The sequence below is a fragment of the Carcharodon carcharias genome, chromosome 21, assembly GCF_017639515.1.
Source record: "Carcharodon carcharias isolate sCarCar2 chromosome 21, sCarCar2.pri, whole genome shotgun sequence".
Taxonomy (NCBI): domain Eukaryota; kingdom Metazoa; phylum Chordata; class Chondrichthyes; order Lamniformes; family Lamnidae; genus Carcharodon; species Carcharodon carcharias.
Window position 1 is genome coordinate 56,988,623 of NC_054487.1, and position 27,316 is coordinate 57,015,938.

Below are 27,316 nucleotides of genomic sequence, written 5' to 3' on the forward strand. Positions count from 1 at the left end.
TAGTGTTTGACAAATCTATTAGAATTTGAGGATATAACTTGCAGGGTAGATTTAGGGGAACGCAATGGATGTATTATTTTTTTTGATTTTCAAAATACTTTCGATAAGGTGCCACACAAAATGTGGTTACACAAGATGAGGGCTCATGGTGTTGGAGTAATGTATATGCACGGATGAATACAAGACAGAAAATAGTAGAAATAAACGGGTCATTTTCAGATAGACAGGCTGTTTTAGTGGGGTGCTGCAAGGTCGGTGTGTTTCGCCACTTGAGGATTGCCTTGTATATGTCTGTGCTAGATTTGCTTGAGTTCTTGACGAGTCCTTCAGTGATTTTCGCTGTCACCTCAGCCTTTCCATTCGATTGGGGATAGTGTGGAGACAATGTGCTGGGCTCAGTTATTTACAACCACATCAATGATTTAGATGAAGGGACTTAACGTGATGTATCCAGGTTTGTTGACAATACAAGGTTTAATGGGAAAGTTAATTATAAGGACACAAAGAGACTGCAAAGGGAAATTAGGTAGGTAGAATGTGGAGAAATATGAGATTATACAGTTTTGTAGGAAGAATAGAAAAACAATATTTTTTTAAATGATGAGAAACTAGCAAATATTGGAGTTCAGAAGAATTTGGGCTGCTTTGTACACAAAGCACAAAAAGTAAACATGCAGGTACACCAAACAATTAGGAAGGTAAATTGTGTGTTGGTGTTTATTGCAAGGAAGTTGGAATACAAGAGTAAGGAAGTCTTTCTGCAATTGTACAGAGGCTTTGGGTGAGACCATAGCTGCAGTACTTTGTACTCTCATGGTATCCGTACCCAAGAAAGGATACACGTCTTAGAGGTGATGCAACAAAGGCTCACTGGGTTGAAAGAGTGCCTTATTAGGGGAGATTGAGGAGAATTCTTAAGAGTTCAGGAAAATAAGAAGTAATTTCACTGAAACATATAAAACTGAAAGTGATTGGAAAAAGCGTCAACGCAGACATGAAGGTTTTTTTCATGCAATGAATGGGTACGATCTGCATTTCACTGACTGCAGGGGTTATGGAGCTGATTCAATCGTGGTTTAAGTGAAGTGGATAAACACCTGAAGGAAAAAAGTTGCAAGAGTCAGGAAAAGGCAGGGATTGGAATTAGTCAAACTGCTCTTGCAAAGAGCCAACACAGGTTCGATGAGCTTAATGGCCTCCTTGTATGCTGTAATAATTCCTTGATTCTATTCTATTCTGAGAAGGTACACAGGGTAGATGGGAGGCTGTTTCCCTTTGCAGGAGAGTCTTTAACTCAAGAGTTCCAGGATAAGGTGTCAACCATTTCAGTTTAAGATGAGGAGAAACGTCTTCATTCAGAGGGTGTGAATCTTTGGAATTCTCTACCTAAAGGGCCATGGATGCTTGGGGGTTAGGCGTAATTAAGTTTGAGACGAATAGATTTTGAACGCTAAGGGAACTAAAGAGTATGGGCATTGAGCAGGAAAGTTAGATGAGGTTGAAGATCAATTTTGAACTTCTTGAAAGCTATAGCAGGCTCGAGCAGCCCAATGGCCTACTTTTGTTCCTATTTCTTACGCTGTTATTTAGACAACAGCAAACTCAGCCCTGTCGGCCCTGCAAAGTCCTCCTTACCAATCTTTGGGGGCTTGTACAAAAATTGGGAGAGCTGTCATGCAAGAGCCTGATATTTTCTGTAAGGTATGATTCCGTGAGTGAGGCTAAGTCCTAGATACCACCCATCACCATCCCTGGGTATGTCCTGTCCCACCGGATGAATCAGTACTCCTTCATGTTGAACACCAATTGGAGGAAGCACTGAGGGTGGCAAGGGCGCAGAATGTACTCTGGGTGGTGGACTTCAATGTCTGTCACCAAGAGTAACTTGGTAGCACCGCTACAGAGAGCTGGCCAAGTCCTAAAGGACATAGCTGCTAGGCTGGGTCTGCGGCAGGTGGTGGGGGAACCAAAAGGGAAAAATACACTTGACCTCACTCTCACCAACCTGTCTGCCGGAGATGCATCTGTCCATGACAGTATCAGTATGACTGGCCATCACACAGTCCTTGTGGAGACTAAGTCTTGTCTTCATATTGAACCCTGGTTCAAAGAAGGGTGCAAGAGAGCCAGGCCTAAAAATGAGGTGTCAACCTGGTGAAGCTACAACACAGGGCTACTTGCGTGCCAAACAAAATAAGCAGCAAGCGAAAGACTAAACTATGATTTCACAACCAACGGATCAGATCTACGCTCTGCAGTCCTGTCATATTCAATCATGAACGGTAGTGCAAATTGAACAACTTGCTGGAGGAGGCTCCACAAATATCCCAGATGGGGAAGCCCAGCATATCAGTGCAAAAGATAAAGCTGAAGCATTTGAAATAATCTTCCGCCAGAAGTGCCAAGTGGATGATCCATCTAGGCCTCCTCCAAAGGTCTCCTGCATCACAGAGACCAGTCTTTAGCCAATTTGATTCACTCCACACGATATCAAGAAATGTCTGAAAGCACAGGTTATTGCAAAGACAGTAGGTTCTGACAATATTCCGGCAATAGTACAGAAGATTTGTGCTCCAGAACTTGCCATCCCACCCAGTCAAGTTGTTCTAGTACAGGTACAACAATAGCACCTGTTCGGCAATGTAAATAATTGCCCAGCTATGTCCTGCACACAAAAAGCAGGACAAATCACCCGGCCAATTATCGCCCCATCAGTCTACTGTTGATCATCAGTAAAGTGATGGAAGGGGTCATGGACAGTATTATCAAGCAGCACTTGCTTAGCAATAACCTGCTCACTGGCACCCAGTTTGGGTTCCGCCAGGATCACTCAGCTCCTGACATCATTACAGCCTTGGTTCAAATATGGACATAATGCCTGAACTTCAGGGCTGAGGTGAGAGGTGAGGCCCTTGACATCATGGCAGCATTTGACCCAGTGTGACATCAAGGAGCCCTAGCAAAACTGGAGTCAACGGGAATCAGGGAGAAAACTCTCTGCTGGTTAGAGTCATGCCTAGCACATAGGAAGATGGTTGTGGCTGTCGGAAGTCAATCATCTCAGTTCCAGGGCATCACTGCAGGAGTTCCTCAGGGTAGTGTCCTAGAGTCTTCAGCTACTTGATCAATGACCTCCCTTCCATCATGAGGTCAGAAGTGGGGATGTTCATTGATGATTGCACAAAGTTCAGCATCATTCACGACTCCTCAGATATTGAAGCAGTCCATGTCCAAATGCAGTAAGACCTGGACAATATCCAGGCTTGGGCTGACAAGTAACATTCACGCCACACAAGTGGCGGGCAATGACCATCTCCAACAAGAGAGAATCTTATCATGGCCCCTTGACATTCAATGGCATCACCATCGTTGAATCTCCCACTATTAACATCCTGGGGGATGCCATTGACCGGAAACTGAAATGGACAAGCCATGTAAATACCGTGGCTACAAGTGCAGGTCAGGGACTAGGAATCCTATGACGAGTAACTCACCTCCTGACTACCCAAAGTCTGTCCATCATCTACAGGGCACAAGTCAGGAGTGTGATAGAATACTCTCCACTTGCCTGGATGAGTGCAGCCCCAATAATATTCAAGAAGCTTGATGCCATCCAGGACACAGCAGGTAGCGCTTGATTGGCAGCCCATCCACAAAATTCACTCCCTCCACCACCGACGAACAGTGGCAGTAGCGTGTACCATCTACAAGATGCACTGCGCAAACTCACCAAGGCTGCTTAAACAGCACCTTCCAAACCCATGGCCACTAACCATCTAGGAGGACAAGGGCAGCAGATACATGGGAACATCACTATCTGGAGCCTCCCATCCAAGCCACTCACCGTCCTGACTTGGAAATATATCTCTTTCTTCACTGTCGCTGGGTCAAAATCCTGGAACTCCTTCCCAAACAGCACCGTGGGTGTACCTGGCTAGTCCAGTTCAGTTTCTGGTCAATGGTAACCCTCAGAATGTTGATAGTGGGGGATTCAGCGATGGCAATGGTGCTGAGCGTCAAGGAGTGATGGTTAAGTTCTCTTGTAGGAGATGGTCATTGCCTGGCGCTTGTTATTTGCCGCTTGTCAGCAAGAGCCTGGACATTGTCTAGGTCTTGCCATATTTGGACATAGACTGCTTCAGTATCTGAGGAGTCGCGAATGTGCTGAACATTGTGCAATCATCAGCAAACATCCCCACTTCTGACCTTATGATGGAAGGTCATTGATGAAGCAGCTGAAGATGGTTGGGCCGAGGACACTACCCTGTAGGTTTAATGCAACCTTAAAACTACACTATCTAATTACGTTATGACAGTATATTTTATTTCAGTACAATATCACAATGTATGAGGTGAAAACTTAAAAGTTGGCTAGCTCAGTAAACGAACAACCTTCCTTTGAATACACTGAATTTTAAAATACATTACTGTTTAAGGTTCAGAGACATTGCTCTAAAGCACAGACAAGTAGGCAAACTGCATTTCTCAGGTTTCGACGATGAATTCTCAGCCAATGAGACTCCTTTGTTATGGACATTTCTGTATATTTAAATACATTTTGACAGCCAAATAAAGACAATTATATGCAAGATGTAAAACATGTTAAGGAACATAAGAAATAGCAGGAATAGGCTATTATACCTACGATCATGACTCCGTGTTTACACCATTTTTAAGGCTAAAGGGGAAAAATGCATAAACGTAGAATAAACTGTGGAGACACTGATTTTTGTTACTGCATTGGAAAATGCTGATAGTTCACTTAAATATAATGAAATCTGATTCACAATTCAACATTTTAATGTATCACTTAACTAAATGTAATATTATTAGAGACATACATGCTGATAGTGAAAAGTTAGGCACTAATCCTTCACTACTTTAAAGAAGCAGTGAAATATATTGCATGCATCAATGGAACTAATTTCAAAATACAAACAACTTAATCTAAATCAAATTGTGAATTCTATATTTCAAGATCATTTATTCTAGTTCAGATTCAGGAACTAAACTTGGGATTGCAGTCCTTTGCCAATAAATTCAATTGGTTTCACATCAGATTCTTGACCTGAAACTGACTGCGTACTCCATCAAGAGGTTGTGATCCGGAGACTGATTGTTTATCGTAATTTGAACTACCCACTTTTTCATCACATTGTCAGGTTGTAATGCTCAATCAGCCACTCTTAAGATGGGGAACTCATGATTTAGCAACATTTTGGAGAAGATGGAAAGTCGATCAATGTTACTTTTTAAAAACATAACTTAAGTTATCTGATTGTGCTCACAAATGGTTCTGCTGAGAGTTTTGTTTTAAAATAAAGATGAGCCATTAGCATCAAAAAGTCAATTTTTTAGATAGTTTTTGAAAAATTGAGCAATTTTTGGAAGTTTATGATTCTTTTCAATGGAACCATCTGCTCCATACTATTACATTACTGATGGATAGTTGTAAGAGTTATCAAAATGTGTATTATTTTAAGGCCTGCCACAATGATTATCTGTATAAAATTTAACAAGGAGTTGAAGTGATCAGGTGTAGAGGATCAATTTGTTATGCTGTTTACAAATTATGGAAAAGTCTTTCAAATACGCTGAACTTCAGAAATTTACTGCTTTGTTTTATTTTTATATTTCTGTCCATGACATTACTGAATCTCTTTTAAAAAAATCCTTTAGGGCTGCACTGAAACTAAATACGTGCTAACATTACATTGTTTTACATTTTGGAAATGAACAAAATTGTGTAAATATTTTGAAATAAAAACATTTTGAAAAGCATTTTGCAAGTTAAAATCCTAGTTTCACCCTCTTACGAAAAAATCATACTGGAAACTGGAACAGCAGTGAATAGATGGCAGAACTTCAAGCAATGCAAGGAAAATGCAATTAGTCACTGACAAAGCAAATGATACCTTTCTAATTCATCACTAGTCCAACAGTATATATTTTAACCAAATCATTAAACAACTTTCACAGGAAAGGCTTTGCAGTGCTGGACTTAACGTCAATGAGATATTTAATATTTGCTGTTTGGGGAGCTGTTTCGGAGACTTATCATCCTAATGGTCCTAGGAAAAAGTGTTTGTGAAAGCAAATGGCAATCCATCAATCCTAAATAGTTTAACTGCAATGAGCTTCAGTACTCTTTAGTCTAACCAAGATCACATTGTTTGCCCATGAGATAAGCTGATTCTGATTTTCATTAAGTGAAATAATCAAACTATAAGCAACCAATGCTGCACCTTATCTGTAACAAATTAATCTCCCATATCACTTAGTTCAGATATGGAAACTTGATTACTACTTATTTTGAAGATTGAGATAATTTCCACACCAACTTTAAGGTGTTATTAAGTGAAAGTCTATAGAGCAATAGTCCTGCCTACCTATTCTGCTCTGCGCATGCGAGACTGGCTGTGTACCAACGCCATGTTGAGAGGTTCAACTACTTTCACTTGAGCTGCCCTCGAAAGCTTCTGACGATCAGATGGCAAGATAAAATACTAGATACTAAGGTGCTCACCCCAGCTAGCATGCTAAGCATCCACACCATATTGAGGCAGTCACAACTAAGTCAGGCTGGTCACGTAGCCAAAATCCCTGACACTTGCTTACCAAAGTGCATCTTCGATGGAGAGATCGAGTTTGGGGCATGAATCTCATGGCAGTCAAAGGAAGCACTACAAGGGCACTCTGAGGGTTCCACTTTGGAGTTTTGATATCAACTTCAAGACCTGGGAGAAACTCGCCCAGGATCGCTGCACTTGGTGCGACCAAATAAAAAAGGATATGGCTACTTTCAAAAGCAAATGCATATCAGAGTCAAAGAAAAAATGCAAAGAGAGGGGATTCTAAGCCAGCAAAACATATAAACCTCAATCGTCTGCGGGTATACCGTCCTATTTGCAGTAGAATCTACTGGGCACAGATCAGCCTCGGCAGTCACCTAAATACCCATTGGAACCATACCAAACATCCCAGATGATGAACATGGTCATCTTTGCCTTGAAGGATGAATAAGTAAATAAACAGATGTTATCTTGTAGATTCAATCAGCTAAATCACCATAGTTGAAGGGTGGGGTAGGATATTGCAACAGGTGGAATGTTATTCAAGTCAGGTTATTTCACTCTTGCTTTTTGTGTACTGACATTTTCCTGTTCAACTCTGGCTTATGACTGCGTTACAAAATTAGCAAGCATAAACTAATTAAACCAATTTTATAGTGATTCACGTGGTTATGGACAGTATATTCCAGTTATAGTTTGGAGGAGATAATTGACACTCCTACATTTGGAAGCTATAAGCTCATATGCAGAGACATAACTTCTCTCATGAATTTTTAACCACATTTACTGTAAATGGGTTTAGAAACAAAATTGTACAAAATTCGCAGGCCTAATTTTCATTCAATAAATAATCTACTTGCTTGCACACTAACCACTGCTTTCAAATTTAACTATTGCTCGAATTCTTGTTACAGTGAATTTTGCATAGTGAGTGCACCATCCTGTTTATACTAAGTAAATGTGCCCATCTAGTGGCAATTACAGGTTAGTACCAGTAACTTAAATGCAATCTGTCAGACCCCTCCCCTAGCCCCGAGATTTACAGAATCATAGACATTTTCAGACAGAAGGTGGCCATTTAGCACAGTGTCCTGCTCAGTTCACGTATCCTAGAGTACTTTTCTTCAAGTGTCTTTGTCTCAAATAATCATGGGAAAGTATTGCACACTTTAGTAATCATTTATGTAGACTTTATTCTTCTGTTAATCCAGGTTTATTCCTCCACACACCCTCACCACCACCGCCTCCCTTGTCATCCATTCACTGAGCAGTGTATCAGATTAGCTCAATCTCACTTCTATGTCAGAAAGCCATGCAGTCCAGTCCCACTCTTGGAATTTGTATTATCATTTCAACTGACTCTTAAATACAGTACTGAGAGTGCGGTACTGTCAGAGATACTGCACTTCAGATGAAACATTGAAGGGCTTTTCAGGTGATGTTAATAATCTCATGGTACTATTTATAAAGCAGTAGCGAGCTCTCTTCCCCAACTTTCATCACATCATCACAGGCAGCTGACGGCACTTAAGTTGTGGAATTCCCTCTCTGAACCTCTCCACCTCTGTCCCCTCCTTAAAACCTAACACTTTGACCAAGTTTTTGATCATTTGTCCTGATGTCTCCTTTGGCTCCGTATCAATTTTTATCTGATTACATCCCTGTGGAGTGCCTTGGGGCATTTTACCACGTTGAATTGAACAATATAAAAGCAGGCGGTTGTTGTAAGCTGTAGTTGAAGATGGAATTACAGCTCTTCCTTTCACTGGGTAAGAGGCAGTTGGGCATAAAAATGATAAAACCCAGAAGGTTCTTTGGCAGGAGATGGGCAAAGAGGGAGAGATAGAGACAAAACAGTTGTTGATGATGATGACTGTGTGTAACAACTAGTATTAATGAAACAAATCATTTCAACATTCATAATACTTTTGAGCTTTGTTTGGAAGCAGTTGAACACCATGGTTCTTATATGGGTCTTCACAATTGTCAGCTGAACAAAAGTTGCTTTAGCTAGTGAGGAGAAATATAATGCACAGCACTTTTCTATTGCAAGTTAGGTCCAGCTGAGACCTCAAAATTACAAAGCAACAACAATTTGTTTTTTAGTTAGCAGCACTATATAACAATGCCCCAAAATGCATCTCAGAGGTGAAATTAGCATAAAATAGCCTCTCCATTTGGTCACTTGAGAGAATTCCATGATTATCCCAAGAGTAGATGTTTGTTCCTTACAAAACAGATGTTACAAATCTACTAATGAACTACTGACTGAGTATGAGAAGAGGTGTTAATATTTACATAAAGTCTTGTCACATACAACAAGCTTCAAAACCATCACAGTAGGCTCCAGAAGGGCTAATGATTGCTGTAAAGCCTTCAGGAGCACTTTTTTGATATTCATCAACTTCTTCAAATGGAGATATTCCCCACTAGGTGTACAGCACTAAAGCGGTTACCAAGATGAGTTTTATCAAAGATTATGACAAACATTCGCACCACACAAGTGCCAGGCAATGACTATTTCCAACAAGAGAGAATCTAGCCATCTTCCCTTCACATTCAATGGCATCATCATCGCTGGATACCCCACCTTCAACATCCTCGGGTGGGGGTCACCCTTGACCAGAAACTGAGCTGGACCAGCCACATAAACCAACAGTTACAAGAGCAGATCAGAAACTGGGAATCATGCAGTAAATAATTTATCTCCTGATTTCCTAAAGCCTGTCCACCATCTACAAGGCATAAAGAATTTGAAGGAATACTCTCCACTTGCTTGGATCAGTGCAGCTTCAACAACACTCAAGAAGCCCAAAACCACCCAGGACAAAGCAGGCTCGTTGGTCATACCCCAAATACCACTTTAGCTCACCACCACTGGCACATGGTGACAGCAATGTGCACCATATACAAGGTGCACTGCCTCAACTTGCTGAGCCTCCTCCTTCAACAGCACCTTTCAAACCTGTGACTTCCACTACCTAGAAGTAGATGCCTAAGAACACCACCCCCTGCAAATTTCCCTCTAAGCCACACACCATCCTGACTTGGAATTATATAGCCATTCCTTCATTGTTGCTGGGTCAAATACTTGGAACACCCTTCCTAACAGCACTGTGGTGTACCTACACCTGTTGGACTCCAGCATCTCAAGAAGGCTGCTCACCACCATCTTCTCAAGGGTAATGAGCGATGGCCAACAAATGCTGGCCTAGCCAGGAACATACCAAGGAAAGGACAACAAAAAAATCATGACAAACAAAGCAATTTCCTCAGCTATTTCTTTTAATACCTAGTGGTAGAAACCACTAGGTCCTGAATATTTCTCGATCTTAACTTCTCATATTGTCTCCATTACTATTTTGCCCTAACATTACACCCATAAATTTCTCTTCACTTTTTTTTTAAATTTCCTTGTTTTGCTGGCATTTTTTCTTCTTCCACCATTGTCAAGATAGACACAAAATATTCATAACAATTCTGCAAGTTTCTAACTGCTCATTATAGCCTTACCTGCATCTGCATTTAGTGTGCCTAGTTTGCCCTTTACCAATCTATTTTTCTTTGTAAAAACTTTCTGGCTAATAAGTTTCAGTAGCAGTCATCTATTTAAAGTCAAGGCTAATCCTAGACTGATTATATTGTATATTGTGATTGTTGAACTAATGACTATCCACAAGTGCTCAGGCAGGACTCTTGGAAAATGATTGGATAGAAATTTTAAGCTTCTGAAGTTATAAGGCATAGTGGCTGAAGACTTTTGCACATCTGATACATTGAACATGGGAAAAATTTTAAGGAGGTACCAGGAAATCTTGGCTACTTCAGATGGAGAAGATGTACCATCCTTGCCAAGTCATCAGCATCTTCTGTGTCACTTTCAAATGTTTGGTTAATAAATATTTTAACAGTGATTAGCAGTGAGGCAAAAAATTCAGCAGGTAGATTTGAAGAGGAGGAATGGTACAGTAATATCTCAAAGTCAGGGTCATCTAATTTTTTTAATAGCTTGAAACCAGAAGAGGTTGATAAGGCTTTGAAGTCTGATTGGAAAACTTTGTTCTTATTTCCCTTTGTCTCTAAGAAATAGGTGATACTACTGTTTGCCTCTTTAACTCAGTAAGTTTTGAAGGCTACTTGAGAGGTAAGAATAGATAAGTGCTGAAATAAATTTCATTCAAAAAGTTTACAGATCCAAGGTTAGCTATCAAGTAATCATCTAGGTTATTACTGGTATGGTTATTATTGCTATACTATTCAATGTATATGCGTTTCTTCAATGACGACCTCAATATGTTAAAAACAAAAGACTGCGGATGCTGGAAATCCAAAACAAAAACAGAATTACCTGGAAAAACTCAGCAGGTCTGGCAGCATCGGCAGAGAAGAAAAGAGTTGATGTTGACCCTTCAACAGAACTGGGTGACTCCAAGGAGAGGGGTGAAATATAAGCTGGTTTAAGGTGGGGGGGTGGGTTGGGTGGGGGGAGAGAAGTGGAGGGGGGTGGTGTGGTTATAGGGACAAGCAAGCAGTGAAAGGAGCAGATAATCAAAAAATGTCACAGACAAAAGAACACAGAGATGTTGAAGTTGGTGATATTATCTAAACGAATGTGCCAATTAAGAATGGATGGTAGGGCACTCAAGGTACAGCTCTAGTGGGGGTGGGGGGGGGGGCATAAAAAATTAAAAAATAATGGAAATAGGGGGGAAAAGAAAAATCTATATAAATTATTGGAAAAAACAAAAGGGGGAAGAAACAGAAAGGGGTTGGGGATGGAGGAGGAATATGTTAATCTATTTGACAGAATATTTGCATGGAAATCTGATGTATGATGTACAGAGATGATATCAGAGAGAAATGGAATGATACTCAGACTGGACTCAGAGCTACCAAAACCATAACTCAGTGTAACACAGCATATAAGCAAGGAAGGGGGAAGAAAACTGGGCAAGGGTAAGGAAAAAAAAATTAAAGAGAGTATAATTATAATAATTTACATGGACCACTTATGGTGTTTCTAGTTACAATATAATTTCCTGATGCATCATCGAGCAGTACCAGAAAAAAAAGTAAAGGAATTGAGATAGGCAATTTCTTACATGATTTTCTCAAAGTTTTATTTATATCAGCAAATTGTTAGAAATTCCTATCATGCAATTCTCTGCTCTTTTAAAAATAAATGGAAAATACTCTAAAATGTAGTCCACTTCTTATTGGCATTTCTTTTAATTTAGAATTAAAAGTCAGAAAGCAGATTACACCGGTGCACAATTCAAACAATAGACCTAGTACATAGTGATATTGGAAGAAAAAATGATCACGTGCCATGAGGTTACCACCTATAATTAGTCGTTTGCATAAATCAATGCAACAGCAGATTACACCAGTGCACAATGCAAGCAGTAGACCTAGTGCATAGTGATATTGGAGGAAAAAGATGATCACGTCCCATGAGGTTACCACCTATAATTAGTCAGTTTGCATAAATCAATGCAACACTTTATAGATGATGATTTTAGATTTACAAATTCCAATTGTAGGAATGTTCAATTAACATTAATGGACCAGGCTTTATTCATGTCTCAGTCACGTAGGTTTCAATTCACATTCATTCAATTTGTTTGCCTCAAAAACATCTGAACTGCTGAAAACGTGATCTTGCAGTTGAAAGCATACAGAGTACAAAAATATATTACCTATAGCTTTCCAATATTCCTATTAATTTGCTATCATGGGCTCCAAAAAACAGGTGTTATGTTAGTTTTTCTTTTCATTTTTCAGACAGTAACACACTCTATAATGTACTTCCCAAAAATGGATTTGTTGTTATTTAGTTTTGGGAGCATAATGGGATCCAGTTTACTCCTAGAACAAATTTCCTGCCACTCATAATTGATTCATTACTTATAGGCTAAGGCTATTATTTGGGAAAAAAAGAGATTAGCATTCTTGTTCCAATCTATCCACACAAAGGATTCCACTGTTCATTTTACAGCCAAATTAAAAGACAAAAAACAATATAAATGTATTAAATGTCCTATGGAAACACTTTCACCATGAGGGCACCTTTCTAAAATTAGTTATATGTAATGAGAAATTTGTAGATTACAATGTTTGCCAAATTTTGCTATTTTAATTTTGTGATGGTTGGTGAATCAGGGTATTTGTTTGGATCAATTTCTGATCTGACAACATGAAGATGAATTAACATAGACATTTGAAGCTACATGACTTCTGAAACACCCCATCAGAATACAACCCCATGCCCCCAACAGCAAATGAACATTTCCATAATGTTTTTTTACCACTGAATAACTACCTTATGTGTATCATGGAAAGCCCCATGATAGATGGAAAGCCAGGTCTTACTAAAAAATGTATATAAACACATCCCAGAAACAGATTGCGAGGTCAGATTCCTGAACTATGTGTGCCTAACAATTTTTCCCATAAACTTAGTAACTTAAACACCAATGCCAGCTGGATTTGTTTGGACTGCTTTATTCTGACACCTAGCTTAACATTAAAAAGGTCAATGTGCCCATACAGTTAAAAAAGCAGATAAAATAGTTACTTCATTTATCAAGGAATAGAATAAATTTTGTTAAAATCTTCTTTGTAGCTTCAACATGAAATATAGGTGATAATTGCTTTATAATTAAGAAAATTGAAGAAGAAATACTTCCTTTTGGGGCACTTCAGGAAAACATAAATATCTCAAGCACACTTTCAATGTAAAAATGGAACAACCTGGTCTTATGCCTACAGTTTACATTACGACTTATTATAAACATTATCTTAGCAAAATGTTTTCATTGAAAACACTGATTTTAAAAGCATTTTGTCAAAGGTAAGGTGGTTAAGATGCGCACATTGGATTAATTAAAGCACAGCTTATTTTGGGAGACAGGATAATAGTTGATCTCATTCCCTCTGTCATCCATAACCTAAATCCAAACTTTCTGACAATCTCAGGGACGTTCTGTGAACCTAGGCATATTTGCAGAGAGGCAGAAGGAATTAAGGGTTTCAATGCCTGTCTCCTTACGGCAAGGTCTTCTATGACACATAATTAATTGCAATATTTGCTTGAAGAGCATCAATAATGTGAACATTCTAGAAACTACATCTACGTGCTGACAATAATCTGTTACTGATGAATGACCCTCAGCAGTTTCATGAATTCTTAGGACAAAACAGGGATGGAGACAGAGGTTTTCATTGCAACATAATTCTCATGGTGACAATGACAATCTTATATCTAAATGGGTGCTTTAGTCTTTAATATCTAGAAATACCAATACCTTAATTACATCAAATTCTTTACTTGAGCTTTTACCTTAAAATGACTAAGAGGAAAAACTTCCAAATGAGAATGGTTTTAGTTTTACTTCATGTACCTGCTGAACTGGAATGTGTTTTATCCCCAGGTTCTCCGTGCAGGTTGCTTAACATTGTCCCAGTAAGTCATTTTTCAAAATCTTTCCTTGACTTCTAGAATTTCTAAGTCAGTGTACTACTTTCATCCATTACCAACAGGTGATTAAAATATTTAAAATGTTTATATTTTATAACCAGTGGGAGTCATTTTAAAATAATACAATGCTATTTTCATCTGTCAGCCTTTGCAATTGTTATTTGAAGGAAAAAAAATGGTGGCAATTTTGTTTTTAAGATTTAGAGTGATTTTACAGTCAAGAGCAATCACATTCTTATTAGCTGCACTTAATCAAAAGGGAAACATCATTGTTCCTCTCTTCAAGACAAGATCAAGCATCTGGGTGGATGTGGTGAGGACATAGATAATTATCATTTAATACCATCATCATAAAATTGTCTTCTGCTCATGCAGTATAAAAAAGCAGGTGGTGGGGTGGGGTGGGGGAGTTGTGGGAGCAGGGGAAGAGGATGAGGGGATGGCTGACTGCAAGACTGATAAATTGATAAATAACTAATTGCCTGTCACATTGTAAGATATCTCAAAGCATTTCACATTTGGGACACATATCTCCCATTTCTCTGGTAAGCAGGATGAATTTACACTAAAGGTGACTAGAATACTCCATACAACGGCTAACTGTTATTCCTCTGATTAAAAAAAACTTGTGTGACGTCGTGATAATGTCAATGCATTACTAATCCAGAGGCCCAGCTAATGCGGTGGAGACATGGGTTCAAATCCCACCTTGGCAGCTGGTGGAATTTAAATTCAATGAATAAATCTGAAATAAAGCTAGTCTCAGTGGTGTGGACCATGAAACTATCATTTATTGTTGTAAAAACCCATCTGGTTCACTAATGCCCTTTAGGAAAGGAAATTTGCCATCCTTGCTCGGTCTGGCCTACACGTGACTCCAGGCCCACGGCAATGCGATTGAGTGTTAACTGCCCTGTTCAAGCGCAATCAGGTATGGACAATAAACGTTGGTCTTGCCAGCGACACCCATTTCTCATGAAAGAATTACGACACTTATATAGTATAATTTCCTCAGGATGCCTCAAAAGTTCTTCATTACCAACGAATTACTTTTGAAGTGCACTATTACGTAGAAAACCATGGAAATCTAACTGTCCCACAAGAACAGAAGTTAATCTCACTATTTCATGGGAAAACATCCCATTTTTTATAATAATGTGCCATGGGATCTTTTAAGTCTCTCTGAATAAGCAGATTGTTCACTGTTCTATCTAAAAGACAGTGGCCCTTAACTTCCACGCTCCCTAGTGTTGGATTTGGGGGCACCCCAAAAATGTGCTGGGGAAATCCCTCTAGCAAGTTCCCAGGTATGGGTTTGCACAGCAAAAGCCCAGAAATGTACCCTTCCTCTGGAAAATTGCGCTGTGCTGGGAACCATCGAAAATACAATTTAAATTGCAAATTTTGGATGGTTCTGCCAGGGTTATACCAATAATTACCCAGAAAAAGTTAAAAGAATTTAAACCTCTTCTAGCTTCTGAGTAACTACTGTAAAGACACAGGCTGACCGCCCCCCTCACCCTCGCAATCCCCAGGTCATCCCCCCAAAACTCGGATCACTCCTCCAAGCCCCACACTCCCCCTCCCCCAACCACCCCCCAAATCCTCTCTACTTATCTTAGGCACTTACCTTCCTCTGGCCTGTAAATTTTCCTGGCCCTTCAAACTTACCTACTTTACAGCATTTAGCTGTAAAAAGTGGGTGTGGCCTCCTTGAATATGCTGAATCTACACGTCACTGGAGCCTGCGAACATTCTTTCGATACAGGCCCCAAGCAGCTCCATCGAATGGAAGTGTCAACGCTATTTTCATGACTAGGTAAATAGATATTTATTTCTTCTAATTTTTGCAGGCCAGCCCATTCCGACACTAGTCAGAGATTACGGCCCAATATCTTCAACAATGCAGCGGTTGCTCACTATTACACTGACTTACTCTTTTAAAGCAAGTAGTACAGAGATTAATGTTAAAATGAATGATAAACTACAGAGCTGCTGCAAAATATAATGGAATTTGGGTACTTAGTGTGGCGCTTGTTTTTAAAACAGCTACTATGATGTTGAAAAAGTACTTGCCTTTATTTTAAAGTTGCTAATAATTTCATTATTTTTATTACCTGCAATCAAAATTGTCCAGTGAAGGTAACTGGGCAACTTGTAGGTCTTCTGGCTGCATCTCACAAATTGCTTCCAAAATTTTCCTTTGATCATTCGGATCAGTAACTTTAATCTGCACAAAAATTCAAAATGTCTGTAATTTATGCTCAGACCAGGATGAATTTAGAAAATAGCATGGTCTCATAGTTTTCTATAAATTTGCCATTGACTATTAAATGTATTTTCACATTTCATCAAAATCCCTCAGCAAGTGTGTGCAAAGCCATTCACGTGAGAATAATTTTGCAATTGCTTTTATTCAAAGTAATGCACCCTTATCCATACTTTTGGCAATTTGCAGTTATAGTTCATAATTTCTCAATGGTGATAAACAAATAAACCTAGTATCTCCACTTAAAACTTAATTGTTACGAAACTTGATTCTCACCATGGGTTTTTCATATTTAACCACCTTTTCTCCCCTCAGCGCCTGCACTGAGGGGCAGACTCGTCATCCTCAGTGATTTCAATCTCTATATCAGCTCTGCTTTTCCTTGCTTCTCTGAAATTGCTGCCCTCCTGTCCTCTCTAAAACTCTCCATTCATGCAGACTCTCCCACATATATTCAAGGTCAACCCTTCAACCGTGCCATCTTCTGTGGCTTTGGTGTACCATGTCTGCAGTGTGCATCATCTACAAGATACAGTGCAGAAGCTCACCAAGATTTCTTCAACAGCACCTCTTACTCTATTATAGTTGGAACAATAACAGCTCATGGGAACACCACCCACCACTCTTCCCCACCACCGCCCCTCCCTCACTTCACCCACAAAAACGCATTCTCCAGTCACACACTGTCCCGACTTGGATATATAACAGTTTCTTCATTGCTGGGTCAAAGTTCTGGAACTACTCACCTAACAGCACTGCGAGAGTACTTCCACACATAGACTCCAGTGGTTCAATGCAGCTGTACACCATTACCTTCTCAAGGGCAACAAGAGATGGGCAATAAATGCTTGCCTTGTCAGCACATCCACAAGCCTTGACTAAGTAAATAAAATTGATAAGGCCATCTCTGATCACTTTCTTGTATTCCTCACCATCCATATGCCCTTATTCCCTTTCAAGCAAATTCCTGTATCCACTGGAAAAAATTCCCCCATCACTTGCAAATGCACTTTTGAACTTCCAACTGCCCATCCATTTGCAACAGTGGGCTGAATTTTGCCGTCGGCGAGCAGGGGGCGGGGCCCACTCGCCAACGTGCAAAATGACACGGGATGACGTCAGGGGCAACCCCCGCCATCATCCCGCCCCATTTAAATTTGCAGGAAGGCGGGGGCACAGCAAAATCAGCTGCGGGCCCGCCGACCTGTCAATGGCCAGTTGAGGCCATTGACAGGATCATTAGAACAATTAAAGGACCTGCCTGTCCAACCTTAAGGTCCACCGGCGGGATGAGGTTTCATGCAGGGTTTTAAAAAGTTTAATAAAGTTTTAGTGTAGATTATGAGCATGTCCCATCTCATGTCACATGAGGGGGACATATAAAGGATTTAAAAAAATTTCTATTTTTAATGTTTTTAGAACTGTCAGCGATCTCTCTGAGGCACCACTTAGCCTCAGGGAGATGTGCGCTCTTTCGTGCGCATGCACAAAAGAGCGCACTCTCGCTTTTAGGGAATCCCACCCACACAGGAAGCGCATAGCACTTCCCGGCAGACATCATGCACCTAAAATGGCGGCGGGGCCCGCTTCTCCGGAGGGGATCGGCTCCCCACCCATCAGAGATTGGGTCGGGCCCAACGGCCCGGAAGGCAGAAAATTCTGTCCAGTATTTCTGCAGTCACTGGTTTGTTCAACCACTCCCACAACTCCACCTTTGATGCTCTTGTCCGCAGCAAAACCTTTACTGTCTTTTTTCCCCATCACACTCCAGGCACGGGCCCCAGCTTCATTCCCTCAAGTCCAAGGGGTGTAGCCTTGGGCAAATCTGATGCACAATTGGCTTAGTCATCAACCAACAGCTGTAGCTAGACCACATCTAGTACTGTTGGGCCTCACTTTCCACTGAAAAGTCATCCACTCTTCCAGGAGAGGAAAGATAACCATCAGCTTCTTTTGCTCACTACCATCTCCTTCAACATTCTTCTCTACCCCTCCATTCTCATTCTCAATAGTTGTGAGGAGCTCAGGCTTGTCATCTAGATTAAGACCATTGTTTTCAGCTTCTTTTCTCGCCCACTAAGCTAAACCGACCCTAGCTTCCCTTGACCAAACTCCAAACTCATGCCTTTTTCTAGTTTCTCTCCCAAGTCTCTCTTCCCGCCACACCTTTCACCATGCTCTCTTCAAGCTCAACTCACCCAAAGGCATTTGATAAGGTGCCACATCAAGGTTACTACACAAGGGCACATGGTGTAGGGGGTAACATACTAGCATAGATAAACGATTGGTTAGCTCATAGGAAGCAGAAAGTAGGATTAATGGGAGTTTTTGAATTGGCAAGCTGTGACTAGTGGAGTGCCACAGGGATCAGTGCTGGGTCCTCAGTTATTTACAATATATATAAATGTCTTGAATGATGGGACCGACTATATGGTAGCGAAATTTGCTGATGAGACCAAGAAAGGTAGGAAAGTAAGCTGTCAAAAGGAAGTAGAGAGTCTGCAAAGGGATGTAGACAGGTTAAGTGAGTGGGCAAAAACTCGGCAGATGGGGTATAACGTGGGTAGATGTGAACTTGTCCATTTTGGCAGGAAGAACAGAAATCAGTATACTATTTAAATGGAGAGAGGTTGTATAACTCAGCGGTACAGAGGGATCTGGGTGTCCTGGTACATGAATCACAAAGTTAGTACGCAGGTACAGGAAGTGATTAGGAAGGCAAATGAAATGTTGGCATTTATTGCAAGAAGAATGGAATTTAAGTCGGGAGGGTTTACAGCAGCTGTACAGGACCTTGGTGAGACCACATCTGGAGTACTGTCTACAGTTTTGGTCTCATTTGAAAACTGCTTTAGAAGCAGCTTAGAGAAGGTTCACTCGATTCATTCCTGGGATGAAGGGCTTATCTTATGAAGAAGGGTTGAACAGTTTAGCCCTATATCCATTGGAGCTTAGAAGAATGAAAGGTGATCTTATTGAAACAGAGAAGATCTTGAGGGGACTGGATTAGGTTGGATGTTTCCTCTTGTGGGGGAAATTAGAACTTAAGGGCATAATTTAAGAATAAGAGGTCCCTTTTAAGACAGATGAGAATTTTTTTCTCTGAGATAAGACATAAGACATAGGAGCAGAAATTAGGCCATTTGGCCCATTGAGTTTGCTCCGCCATTCAATCATGGCTGATAAGTTCCTCAACCCCATTCTCCCGCCTTCGCCCCGTAACCTTTGATTCCCTTACCAATCAAGAACCTATCTATCTTGGTCTTAAATACACTCAATGACCTGGCCTCCACAGCTTTCTGTGGCAATGACTTCCATAGATTCACCACTCTCTGGTTAAAGAAGTTTCTCCTCACCTTTGTTCTAAAAGGTCTTCCCTTTACTCTGAGGCTGTGCACTTGGGTCCTAGTCTCTCCTATTAATGGGAACATCTTCCCCACGTCCATTCTATCCAGGCCTTTCAGTATTCTGTAAGTTTCAATCAGATCCTCCCTCATCCTTCTAAACTCCATCGAGAATAGACCCAGAGTCCTCAAACATTCCTCATATGTTAAGCCTTTCATTCCTGAGATCGTTCTCGTGAACCTCCTCTGGACCGTCTCCAGGGCCAGAACATCCTTCCTGAGATACGGGGCCCAAAATTGCTCACAACATTCTAAATGTGGTCTGACCAGAGCCTTATAAAGCCTCAGCAGCACATCCCTGCTTTTATATTCCAGTCCTCTTGAAATAAATGCCAACATTGCATTTGCCTTCCTAACTACCGACTCAACCTGCAAGTTAACCTTAAGAGAATCCTGGACTAGGACTTCCAAGTCCCTTTGCACTCCAGATTTCTGAATTCTCTCCCCATTCAGATAATAGTCTGCGCCTCTATTCTTCCTACCAAAGTGCATGACCTTACACTTCTTCACGTTGTATTCCATCTGCCACTTCTTTGCCCTTTCTCCTAACTTGTCCAAATCCTTCTGCAGCTTCCCCGCCTCCTCAATACTACCTGTCCCTCCACCTATCTTTGTATCATCTGCAAAGTTAGCCAGAATGCCCTCAGTTCCTTCATCTAGATCATTAATGTATAAAGTGAAAAGCTGTGGTCCCAACACCGACCCCTGAGGAACTCCACTAGTCACCGGCTGCCATCCTGAGAAGGACCCCTTATCCCCACTCTCTGCATCCTGCCAGACAGCCAATCTTCTATCCATGCTAGTACCTTGCCACTAACACCATGGGCTCTTATCTTGCTGAGCAGCCTCTTGTACGGCACCTTGTCAAAGGCCTTCTGGAAGTCCAAGTAGATAACATCCACTGGCTCTCCTTTGTCTAACTTACTCATTACCTCCTCGAAGAATTCTAACAGATTTGTCAGGCATGACCTCCCCTTGATGAAACCATGCTGACTTTGCCCTATTTTACCATGCACTTCCAAGTATTCTGAAATCTCATCCTTAATAATGGACTCTAAAATCTTACCAACGACCGAGATCAGGCTAATCGGCCTGTAATTTCCCGTCTTTTGCCTCACTCCCTTCTTAAACAGGGAGGTTACATTAGTGATTTTCCAGTCCTCTGGGACCCTCCCTGACTCTAGTGATTCCTGAAAGATCACCACCAACGCCTCCACTATCTCTTCAGCTATCTCCTTCAGAACCCTGGGGTGTAATCCATCTGGTCCAGGTGATTTATCCACCTTCAGACCTTTCAGTTTTCCTAGCATCTTCTCCTTGGTAATGGCCACCATACTCACCTCTTCTCCCCAACTCTCTTGAACTTTGGGGATGTTACTTGTGTCTTCCACTGTGAAGACTGACGCAAAGTACCTATTCAGTTCCTCCACCATTTCTTTGTTCCCCACTACTGCTTCTCCAGCGTCATTTTCCAGCAGCCCAATGTCCACTTTTACCTCTCTCTGACCCTTTATATATCTAAAAAAAAACTCTTGCAATCTTCTTTTATATTACTGGCTAGTTTACCCTCATATTTAATCTTCTCCCTCCTTATTTCTTTTTTAGTTGTCCTCTGTTGGTCTTTGTAAGCTTCCCAATCCCCTGGTTTCCCACTGCTTTTCGCCACATTGTATGCTTTCTCTTTAGCTTTTATGCTGTCCCTGACTTCCCTTGTCAGCCATGGTTGCCTCGTCCTCCCTTTAGAATACTTCTTCTTCCTAGGGATGAATTTTTGCTGTGTCTCCCAAATTACTCCCAGGAACTCCTGCCATTGCTGTTCCACTGTCTTTCCTGCTAGGCTCATCTCCCAGTCAATTCTGGCCAGCTCCTCCCTCATGCCTCTGTAGTTGCCTTTATTCAACTGTAATACCGTTACATCTGATTCCAGCTTTTTCCTCTCAAATTGCAGGGTAAATTCTATCATATTATGGTCACTTCGTCCTAAGGGTTCCTTCGCCTTAAGCTCCCTTATCAAATCTGCCTCATTACATATCACTAAATCTAGAATTGTCTGTTCCTTAGTGGGCTCCACCACAAGCTGCTCCAAAAAGCCATCTCGTAGACATTCCACAAATTCCTTTTCTTGGGATCCACTGCCAACCTGATTTTCTCAGTCTATCTGCATACAGAAATCCCCCATGATCACTGTAACCTTGCCTTTCTTACACGCCTTTCTATCTCCTGGTGTATCTTGTGCCCCACATCCTGACTACTGTTTGGAGGCCTGTACATAACTCCCATTATGGCTTTTTTTACCTTTGTGATTCCTCAACTCTACCCACACAAATTCTAAACCAAAAACAGAATTACCTGGAAAAACTCAGGTCTGGCAGCAGCGGCGGAGAAGAAAAGAGTTGACGTTTCGAGTCCTCATGACCCTTCAGCAGAACGGGTCTTCAGTTCTGCTGAAGGGTCATGAGGACTCGAAACGTCAACTCTTTTCTTCTCCGCCGATGCTGCCAGACCTGCTGAGTTTTTCCAAGTAATTCTGTTTTTGTTTTGGATTTCCAGCATCCGCAGTTTTTTGTTTTCATCACACAGATTCTACATCATCTGACCCTACGTCGTTTCTTGCAACTGATTTAATTTCATTTCTTACTAACAAAGCAATCTCACCCCATCTGCCAACCTGCCCACCTTTTTGATAGGATGTAAATCCTTGGATATTTAGCTCCCAGTCCTGATCCTCTTGCAGCCATGTCTCCATGATGCCCACATCATACCTGCCAATTTCAATCTGTGCCACAAGCTCATTTACCTTATTCAGATACAACACCTTCAGTCATGTATTTCCCATCCCCTTTCTCATTGTTGTCTCTTTATCTGATGTGCTTGAAGTTAGATTCCTAGCCCTTTCCAAACACTCTGTCCTATTTTGTGTTCTGGAGAATTTAATAGCCTCTCCTGGGCTCTCCTTTCTTTTGTTTTTTCATAATTTTCCATGAAGTTGAATCCACCCCCCCCCCACAACCTAACCTGCTGCTTTGTTTCCCATTAGTCATACTTCTTGGAGTTTTACCCTTCCCTTTCCCCCTCTTTCTAGGTTAAAGTCCTGTTGACCACCCTATTTACCCTTTTCACTAGAACACTGATCCCAGATCGGTTCAGGTGGAGACCGTCCCAACAGTACAGATCCCTCCTGTTCCAATACTGACGCCAGTGCCCCACGAAATGGAACCCCTCTTTCCCGCACCACACCTTTAGCCACGTGTTTACTTCCCTTATTCTCCCGTCCCTATGCCAATTTGCACGTGGCTTGGGTAGTAATCTGGAGATTATAAACCTTGAGGACCTATTCTTTAATTTAGTTCCTAGTTCCTGATAATGCCCAAACAGGTCCTCTTTCCTAGTCTTACCTATGTTATTTGTCCCGACATGGACCACAACGACTGGATCCTCCCCCTCCCTCTCCAATATCCTTTCAAGCCGGTCAGAGATGTCTCTCACCCTGGCACCGGGCAGGCGACATACCATGCGGGACTCTCGATCATGCTTACAAAGGATGCTATCAATTCCCCTAATTATAGAATCCCCTACAACCACCACTTGTCTTTTTGCTCCCCCCTCATGAATGGCCTCCTGTGCCAGGTGCCGTGGTCAGCTGCTCATCCTCCCTACAGCCCTGTTCCTCATCCATACAGGGAGCAAGTACCTCGTACCTGTTGGACAAGGTCAAGAGCTGAGGCTCCTCTGTTCCTGAACACAGGATCCCTCTACCTGCCTCACTTGCAGTCACACCCTGCTGACCCTGACCACTGACCGAATTTGAGGTACTTAATCTACCAGGTGTGACCGCGTCCTGAAACAAAGCGTCCAGGTAACTCTCCCTTTCCCGGATGTGCCGGATGGTCATTAGCGCATGGAATTCTTTTTCCCAGAATGTTGTGGAGGCTGGGTCTTTAAACTTATTCAAGAATGAGTTTGATAAATTTTTGTTAGACAAGAGAGTCAAGAATTATGGGTTGTAGACAGGAAAGTGGAGCTGAGACCACAACCATGATCTTATTGAATGGTGGAGCAGGCTTGAGGGGCTAAGTGGCCTACTCCTGCTACTAACAGCACTGAGGGTATACCTACACCGCATGGGCTGCAGCTGTTCAAGTTAGCCACATACCATCGCCTTCTCAAGGGCAATTAGGGATGGACAATAAATGCTGGCCTAGCTTGTGAAGTCCACATCCCTTGAATGAATTTTTAAAAAGTCCTAAGTTCACTCATGATCCCATTCCTACTAATCTACTAACTATTCACCTTTCCTTCCTGGCCACCATGCTGGCTTACTTTGTAAACGGCACCCTCTCCTCAGATGTTGTCCACTTCCTATCAAAACTACCACCATTGGTTTGCTGGGTACGCACAACAAAACTAGAAACAACTGGACAGGCAATCTCCATCTTAGTGACAAAGAAACCCATGAACTGTTTTGTTGTTGGAGATTGTTGTAAGGTGTTGGGTGTAGTTTGGTAGGTCTTAAGGTATTCATAGTCTTAGGTAGTTCAACAGTAAGTATTTATTTACTGTACCTATGTGTATAGTTTCTAGCAGTTAAGGTCCAAGCTAGCAGCTGTCTCCATGCTTGCTTCTACATAGGCTCTGTCCAACACAACACTGACCCCTAGGTGCAGGTCACTTGTTCTCTCACATCACTGTGTGGGTGGTACTGTACTCAGTCCTACACTAACCCTTTATGTACCAGACCCTTGTACAACAGAGGTGAGGATAGGGACAGCAGAAGGGAGCACTTTATGGAGACAGTTGGTAATGTTGAAAAGAAGGGATTATGTCGCTCTCCTGAATGACCTTTGGGAAGGGCTGGGGAAAATATGCTGAAATTTCCTTTTGACGATTAAATAAGATAAAGTACATGATAGATCTTTGGAAGGCACGAGTTCAGTTGAACAAATTGCTTTTTATGGTAAATGTTTCCTAAGCTCTCATTGGTAAGATTGTCGAAATGATTCAACTGCAGTTGAAATATGACAAGAAACATTTAAATATGAATAAAATTTAACAAAATGTGCTGAAAGCTTTGTTTTTCACTTTCAGAATGAACACAGAAGTGGGAGTAATTTTATCTATTAGGCTGTTGAACGAATATTATTTGTGGTATTAGAAACAGCATCAAGATATCTTGCGAGCTTAATGAGTCAATTCCGAGTTAAATCATAAACTATAAAGTTTGGCTAACTTGTGGGATGTTAGTTGCAATCAGACAGCTTAAATGACTTCAGTACAGTGCACGCTAGTGTTTTTAGCCCCAAGTATCAATATATGTATAGCTTCCAGCACAATTTTAGGTGAACAGAGTGTACAATGATGGGAAATTACTTATGTTTATTTAAAATCTAATATGACATTTAAAGTTATTGAATGATATGTTAACGCTCACAGATGTACAGGCAAGATATCATCAAAACATAAAATCTCGTTCCTACTCCCCAAATCAACTGCAGTGAGCATTTAGCATACCAGAGAAAGTTTTACCCATAAATTAAAGGTTCTTCAGTAAATGAAGACTTGGCAGATTCAACTCTTTTAAAAAAACATAAAATGTAAGTTTTCCAGGTGATTAATAACTTTTGAGTTACCTAACTATGCTGCCACAGGGAGGGAGCTGTGGGCATCAATGTAATATTTGTTAAACTCACTATGGCTGAGCTAAACACTGTTCTCTAGAGGTTAAATTCCCAGGGCAGCAGGGCCAGGAGATATAGATTAGAATTTACTCAGGACACCTGAATGAGTATGCTAGAGATAATAAAAGACAGTTAAAAAAAGAGAATCTAATCATGACTGTTGTTCTGTACATTCATGGGATGTTAAATAAAATGTTTTAATGATTTACATTCAGCTTCCTCTCACTCAAGTGTTTGTTCTACCTTTAGAGAAATTGAAAACACATGAGAAAGACACAAATACACTGTTCAAATCATAAGGGGGTGCTGGACTACATTATTGTACAAGTAGCTACTAACAAAAAGAAAAAAAAAAGACAAAACTCTCATTGTTTGATCCTTTTTCTTAATATTGAAAAACCTAGATGAAGGGCAAAGACACATAGTGAAGGATACCATCAAAGTTAAAAACAGTAGGAGTGAGCATATGAGGTAAATCAATAATATTGCAAAGTATGTTGCAAGATTTTAGAAAGCATTATATAAGCATTAAAAGAGTAATGGATTGAAATATTTTCTTTTGTTTTCAGTTAATATTTAAATTACCTTATGATAGACATCTTTCACAGCGTTCTTTGTAAGAAATGTTTTTCTCCTTTTACAGTACACTCAACTTACATGGCTTGTCTGGACAATCTCAAACTGGACAGTCTGCCCAATCTGTTTGTTTGCTGGGTAACAAGCAATCTTAACATGTTTATCAGAACATAATTGTGCTGAAGGTTCGAGCTGGAAGATAGCCAGGAAGCAATCTGAATTTGCCTAATGCATTCTTATTTGGTTCAGATGGCAGCCAGGAAGTGATTGGAGCACATCATGTGTCATCAGGTTCTAAGTCAGCAGTGCAGTAATTATTATTGTGCCTAAATGTCTACTTCCATGGCTGACCAGATTTGTCTAACTGTATAGGACACAGACTGAATCAATCAAAAAAGTCTGCATGGATCAGTTATTAAAAGGACTGTTTTACTGCATTTTATTCTTTGTACATAACTACTTTTTAATATAAATTAACATTTTGCTGCTTAGGCTCATAATTTTCCCTGTAATGGGAAGGCTAGATATGCTGAGGCAGGGCATATCAGACCTAGAAGATATTCCAGCAGCTCCCTTCCCCAATGCCTTTGCACTGCATAATTTAACAAAGCAATTCTGAGCAATTAACTTTTCAATGACATTTTAAGTAAATAAAATACCAGCAGCATGATTTCCAAAGATTTTTTTAAAAGGGGCAGTAAAATAAGAAAGTACAGGGCAGTAAGAAGTCAGGCATCTTTACATAAATTGTAAAGAAGTTGGAAGGTTAAAGTATCACAAATTTTCCAAATATCATGAAGAAAATTGAGCTTATATTCATTCATAAGAGATGGCCTCAAAAAGGTATGGGTTGAAAACAAAGTCTACTGTGCTGTAGCCTACAGGTAGGTATATGGTTCATGAGCGGATCCAACACCTTCGAGGTTCAAAAAGAATTTGGAGAAGACAAGAGGTCATCTTTGGAGTTAGGTTTTATGGTGTTACTCTACATTCATAATGCTCAAGTGTTACAATTATGAGGTTTATAAGATTGTTCTGTTTTGGAATTGTCTCTTTAATTTAAAGTAAAACAGAGGGAGCCACGTGAGTTGTTCTGAAGTGTGCTTGGGAACAAGCCTGGGGTGGTTAAAGATCAAAGGGAGGTCCAGATTGTGTTGCTGATTGTGTTAAGGAGCTCATGGTTGGGAAAATGGCTGCGACTCCTTAAAAACTGGGAGCAACTGTAGATTGTTATTAGGACTGTAATTTCATGGAGACTGTGTTGTGTAATAAATATAAAAGGGGATCTAAGTCCACAATGGGTAAGCTCAGAGTATCCCAAAGTCTCAAAATGATGCTGT

General features: G+C 40.8%; 1 protein-coding gene across 1 annotated transcript in view; it reads right to left on the reverse strand.

The window, feature by feature from the left end:
* Nucleotides 1-27,316, reverse strand: part of asz1 (ankyrin repeat, SAM and basic leucine zipper domain containing 1) — a 127,114-nt gene that overhangs the window by 32,662 nt on the left and 67,136 nt on the right. Inside the window, exon 10 of the mRNA XM_041215657.1 lies at nt 16,170-16,282. Coding sequence (XP_041071591.1) covers nt 16,170-16,282 — 113 coding nt within the window. The remainder of the gene's footprint in view (nt 1-16,169; nt 16,283-27,316) is intronic.